Raw genomic sequence first — 6,328 nt, forward strand, 5'->3', positions numbered from 1 at the left:
TCTTGACAAACTTCTGGTAGACAATTGAACCCATTCCCAGCTCTTCGTAGTTTTTCTCTTGAATATAGTATCCCTTCAAGTCGTGGGGGCATGTGTGATCAAGTACCTTTAAACCAAAATCAGCATGCAGAGCAACAGAAAACTCCATCGGTTTGAAACATGCCAAAACCCGATCAATCAGAAAACCCAGATTCATAGCTTTGAAATCATAACCGGCTGCTTCAAAGCTAGCATAACTAAACCCATCCTCAGGGGTAACATGAATGGTAGACAGTGCAGTGCCTTCAATGGAATTCATGGAGTAACCACATGGCTCAAACTCAAAATCACATATATCAGATGCCGGGAGGATCTTCCTTATACCTGACTCGTTGGTCATCAGAGCTGCTGAGCTTGACTCCTTCTTGTAGAAAATAGAAGCCATATCCCTGTCCAAACCAGTCATACACATCTCTAAAGTGCAAGCAAGGTTATAAGATTTAGCACCTCTAGCACAGGCAGAATAAACATGCCATTTTTTTTGTTCGTCAGAACTACCCATAACATAAGCCTTGGTGCATGAGGAAAGTTCCCTGAAATAGCTATCAAGGACTGACACTTCCTCGGAGAAGCTACGATGAGGATATGACTGAGCTCCCGGGAAAATGAAACTCCCACGGGTATATCTCACAGTCAATACTGAAAGAGAAAGGTAGCCAGCCAACTTCAGTATGGGCGGGATGGACAAAAGCAATTTGGTTGTACCGCAAGTTTTGATGATAATCTTATAAGGATAAACAAAGAGACTAGACTCGGAGAGAATGTAGGAGTCTAGGTATTCATTCGAAAGTGAATCAACTATTGTGCACTCAGCAGGACCTAGAATCTCCTCCAACTGAGTTTTGGAAAGAGATCGAAGTCCCTTTCCTTCAGGATCAGCAAAGAGGCTTGGCTCGAAGAATGAAATTTCAAGCCTCTTTTCAAAACCTTCAAAACCAATTGCAGAGGCGGGCATAGCCATTACAGGAACAAGATTTTCTTCAATGCTGAAGACAGCAAATAAGAAGGCAATCGAAGAACAAAGAACAGGAGAACTGGAATTGAGAAGAAAAACTAATTAATTAACAGTTTGCTTTTGCACGTCAAATGACGTGCTCCAAAGACCAGTTAGGGATGTCAGGATGGTCTTCGAGCGCACTGCAATATTTTCAGAAATATAAATGTCAGGGTCATGAAGTTCTATATAAAAAAATTCAAAACACTCATCAAGAAACAAATCATCTAAATTTAGTAACCAGAAACTTACATTGGCGTATTCAGCAGATTGAAACTTCTTGATGTCACCGTTTGGTCGAATGTCTTCAATGCTGTATCCAAGGGGCACTTCGTAGAATAAGGATTTACTACTGGACTTCTTGCCACCTTTAGACTCCATTAGATCATCTACTCTAGGCTGCAAAATTACCAGACAAATTAAAAGAGCAGACAAGATTGTAAGATGGTTACCGCATAAAATAATCAAGTATGACAATACAAAGAAGTAACACAATTTAAACTGCACAGTATGAATACCAGCCATGGATACATTCATGGGGCGAGGTACTACAAACAGATTTTCATTGGAAAAAAGAAGAAGCACGAACACATTATTAATTTTATTTTGGCAGATACGCATATTGAAATATACTGGGGAACACAGGGTACAACATAAAAAATGAAAACGGAAAAAAATTGATGCCATTAGTTAAAAGGATACATGTTTAAAGAATAAAATTCATCAGATAATTACTAGCATGTCTATCGATTAGCCCAAAAACTAGTGTCTTTATATAAAATCTCTTTATTATCCCACAAGCATTTCACCCCACTTGAGCAAGATATCCATTTTGTGGATAAAACCTATACTTTTCATTGAGGTATTCACCCACCCTATTGAACTTTTAATGAATCAAAATTAGTTCTTAGGAAACCACTTGAGAATACAGACAAAAACAATCCTATACCATAACACATCTTATATCAGTTCCTGAGATGGAAATCAGATTTCAATCTTCAAATTCACTGCGAAAATTTCATAATCAAGATTAAAGCTGACCATTTTTTATATACAGAAATGCTAAGGCAAATCCATATGCAAAAAAGAACCAAATAAAAAGAACAATATCATACACACAAGTATATTAATACATCTACATGTGAATATCTTCAAAAAACAAAGGATTTTTGTCAGCATTTGCTAAAAACTAGATCAGAAACTCCAAAATATCTAATGCGTATTAACATAAATTTTCACCATATGTTTTCGCAGCTCAGAATTTTTAAGAAACCATTATTAATTTATATACTATTCACTAAAATTTCTACGAATGAAAAAATTATGCTGAATCCAATCTTTCTTTAAAAAAAGAAATAACCCAAGATGTTAACCAGAAAAGAAAATAACACAAGATAGATTGGTTTCATATCAGCACCACAGATTAAAACAGAAAACCCAATATTTCAACTGAGACAGATTACAGAATTCTTAAAGAGAAACCCATACTTACAATAACAAGATTCAAACTTTATGAACCAATAATCCCCAGAAATCACAATTGACGTCCAATAATTCCTACAAACAGCAAAAACAACACAAAAATCTGAAAATCATTTATGCACATAACAATTCCATAAGTTTTCTGCAATTTTAAACAATGCTTACGGAAGAAAATAATTCTTGTGGCTTTGTTGAGGACGAGACGACACCCTAGAAAAATCTGAAACGCAATATTATTCGGATTTTTGAATGTGGCTGGAGCTATGTATTTATATAGTTGGACGCAATTAATTACCACTGATTTCATATGATATTACAGTAATGCTTGTGTGATTTTTTTTCCTTATTTTGAATAACATAAATAATTTACTAGGGAAGGTTTTGCCTAATGGACCAAGATTTTAATGGATTCTTTTTCTAAATCATTGACCAAATTTCTCTCCTTGAGTTATAGTGCCAATTTTAAAAATATTCTAGATTTACGTAAAATCCTTGAAACGTTCATCGAATATTTTGAATAATTTAATTTTTATACAAATATTATGTCAATTTGTCTCCACACACGTTTTACAAGTAACTTATATGTACATTGTTTAGATAAATTAATCTATATTTTTATCAGAATTGTGTGTTTGATACATTTCTATTTAAAATATTTTATTACTATTTTTTTAAGTAAATCTTTTCAAATCTTTGTTTGGTAAATGACATTGATATTAATATTTATTTACATTTGTCCGCTATAGGATTTTGGTACTTACTTTCTTTATTCAAATTTGAGGTGGAAGAATAAAAGGGAAAACCTGTTGATCCCAATGCCATTTATTCATAAAGTAACAATTTTATTCAACATATACAATGAATTTGCTACCAAACACAATTATGTTAACTTATTTTCCTCCTGGAGATCATGCAGCTTTTGTGCAAAACATTTTAAGTGCTTTTATGTTTTATTCTTCAATGTGGAAATTTTTCTATTTGGCTTGGCTTGAAGAGAGATAAAATATAAGAGTAATTTCGTTGGAATTTGGAAAGAAGAAAGAAAGTCGTCTTTAATAAATAGTAATAGTTGTAATTTACATTCTGTATTAATTCTGGTTAAATTGTACGCAACTCTTTTTTAAGTTGTAATTTTTTATAAATGGCATGATTGTGTTAATCACGTTACAGTGTATGTAATATATTGAAATTGTAACTTATACTCTTTGTTAAATCTTTTCGCATTGTGTTAATTATTATTGTGGTTGGGAATTTACTTAAATATGCACTGCGAAAATAAGCAGTTTCAATTCCAATTCAAGATTCAGCTTTGTATTTAGATAAGAAATGTGATGAGAAATATATTTTTTTCTTGATTTTGCAAATTCTTTTGCGTTATTCCTTTCCAGTAATTTGAATCTGTCTCTCACAGATGTCCAATTGTCCAACCTCTAATGAAATCCACACAAAGAATAGATTGGAACTGTTAAGATTTTTCCTCTTGTGCCAGCAAGAATAATGAAAATCTTATGAATCTCAAACCCTATCCATGTATTTATATAAACCCAAACGGGCTCGGTTCGTCCGGTCTAATGCTTAATTAATCCATTTAATTAAACTCAATCCGTAAATTAATTAATCCAATTAATTAATTCGGAGATATAAATAATAAATCCAATTAATTAATTTATCCAACGATTGTTAAATTAATTAATTGACAATTTGCAATCTTCCAATTCTCTTTTGTGTGCGACCCATTAGGTTCCCGACCACGATACCTAACGACGTGAAATATTATTTTGACTTAATCAAAATTGATAAATTAAACACCCTTTTAATTTATCACAAATTCACACTCGTCATCCCAAATTGACATCTAGTAATGTATTAGAACAATACAAGTGACGAGAAATGTCACGTGGTATGACAAAATCAAAACTGTTCGTTTACCATGAAAATATAATCCATTCGTCAATATGATCTGATCAACTACGAGATATGGAAGTGTATTAATCTCGATTATCAATCATATCTTTCATTCTACTATTAAGTCAATATGAGTCGAAAACTCATTTTCAACTTATATGTTTACCTTGGCCAAGGATTTCGTTATTGACTTTAATTGAACGAAATCCAGATCACAATCTCTTACTATCTAATAGTGACGAATCCTCTATTGGTCATTCACAACCTTCATATGGTTCCTGACATACCCGAACGATGTCGTATTAGCGGTCCTTGGCAGAGCAACATCCAACACCGTCAAAGCATGACTGTCCTCATACAAGGCATTTTGATGACCTCAAGTCATAGGACCAATTCCACTACCGAACGTTAGAGATTAACCACTGACACTCAGATAGTTATCCATGTGGAATCTCTTAGCAGGTCTCCAATGCTTTGTTTTTTAACAAAATATCCACGTGTTCATTTAAGTGTCATCACACTTTAGCTCGTGAGATCAGCTACTTACTTCACAAGTAAGAAATGTCACACGTGATGGTCTTAACGATATCCGTATCTCATTATTACTTATGACCACGGTTTATTCAAGATCCAATCATACGTAATTTGTATCTCACAATCACAACTCCTTGTGATTAACAAATTACTTAAACTTGGATTTTCGGACTCTATTATTTAATATTATTTATCACAAAATTAATTTAAATAAATAATAGATCTTGCCAAAATTAAATCCATTAAACATATTAAAAGTGTTTACAACCTAAATTGATTGGATTTAGGGCATAACACTTATAAACTCCCACTTGCACTAGATCCAATCACTCATGTATCTAATATCATAAGCGTCCACATGACGATCATGTTTCTGTTGTGACAACGACTTTGTTAGTGGATCTACAATATTGTCATCTGTGGGAACTCGCTCTATCGTTACGTCATTTCTTTGTATAATCTCCTTGATGAGATGATATCGCCTTAGCACATGTTTGGATCGTTGATGAGACCTCGGTTCCTTCGCTTGTGCGATGGCTCCATTGTTATCACAATACAAAAGTATGGGATCAACAATGCTAGAAACGACTCCAAGTTCATTAATGAACTTCTTGATCTAGACAGTTTCCTTCGCTGCTTCAGAAGTAGCAATGTACTCGGCTTCTGTTATTGAATCAGCAGTTGTCTCTTGTTTGGAACTTTTCCAACTAATCGCTCCATTGTTGAGAGTAAACATATATCCTGATTGAGACTTGTTATCATCTTTGTCAGTTTGAAAGTTGGCATCAGTATACCCATGAATCTTCAGTTCATTTCCTCTATAGATTAAGAACACAAGTCATTCTCAAGTACTTAAGAATGTTCTTAACCGCTATCCAGTGTTTCTCACCAGTGTTTGCTTGAAACCTGCTCGTAACACTTAGAGCATATGAAACATCTGGTCTCGTACATAGCATCGCATGCATGATAGATCCTATCGTCGAAGCATAAGGAATCTTATCCATACGACTCCTTTCATCATGTGTTTTAGGACACATATCTTTTGACAGATAAATCCCATGTGACATGGGATATAAACCTCTTTTAGATTCTTCCATATTAAATCTTCTCAAAATTTTATCTATGTACGAAGATTAGGATAAACCTAGTAATCTTTTAGATGTATCTCTATAGATCTTAATTCCCAAGATATATGCTACCTCTCCCATATCTTTCATGGAGAAATTCTTTGACAACCATAATTTTACCGATTGAAGTATTGGGATGTCGTTTCCCATTAATAATATGTCATCCACATATAATATTAGGAATACGACCGAGCTCCCACTTGTCTTCTTGTAAACACACGGTTCATCTTTATTTTTTATAAAATCA

At 33.8% G+C, this 6,328-nt stretch overlaps 1 protein-coding gene across 1 annotated transcript; it reads right to left on the reverse strand.

Annotated features, from left to right (window-relative positions):
* Window position 1: 1 nt before the first annotated feature.
* On the reverse strand, window positions 2–2,901 carry LOC111404633 (S-adenosylmethionine decarboxylase proenzyme-like; the record flags this gene model as incomplete). The annotated part of the gene is made up of 4 exons (XM_023033414.1): window positions 2,681–2,901; window positions 2,526–2,590; window positions 1,286–1,432; window positions 2–1,176 (listed from the first exon to the last, which is right to left on the reverse strand). A coding segment is annotated over exon 4 (999 nt), but the record flags the coding sequence as incomplete, so codon positions are not given.
* Window positions 2,902–6,328: the final 3,427 nt, after the last annotated feature.

Source organism: Olea europaea, chromosome 11, assembly GCF_002742605.1.
Source record: "Olea europaea var. sylvestris chromosome 11, O_europaea_v1, whole genome shotgun sequence".
In the NCBI taxonomy this organism is placed as follows: Eukaryota; Viridiplantae; Streptophyta; class Magnoliopsida; order Lamiales; family Oleaceae; genus Olea; species Olea europaea.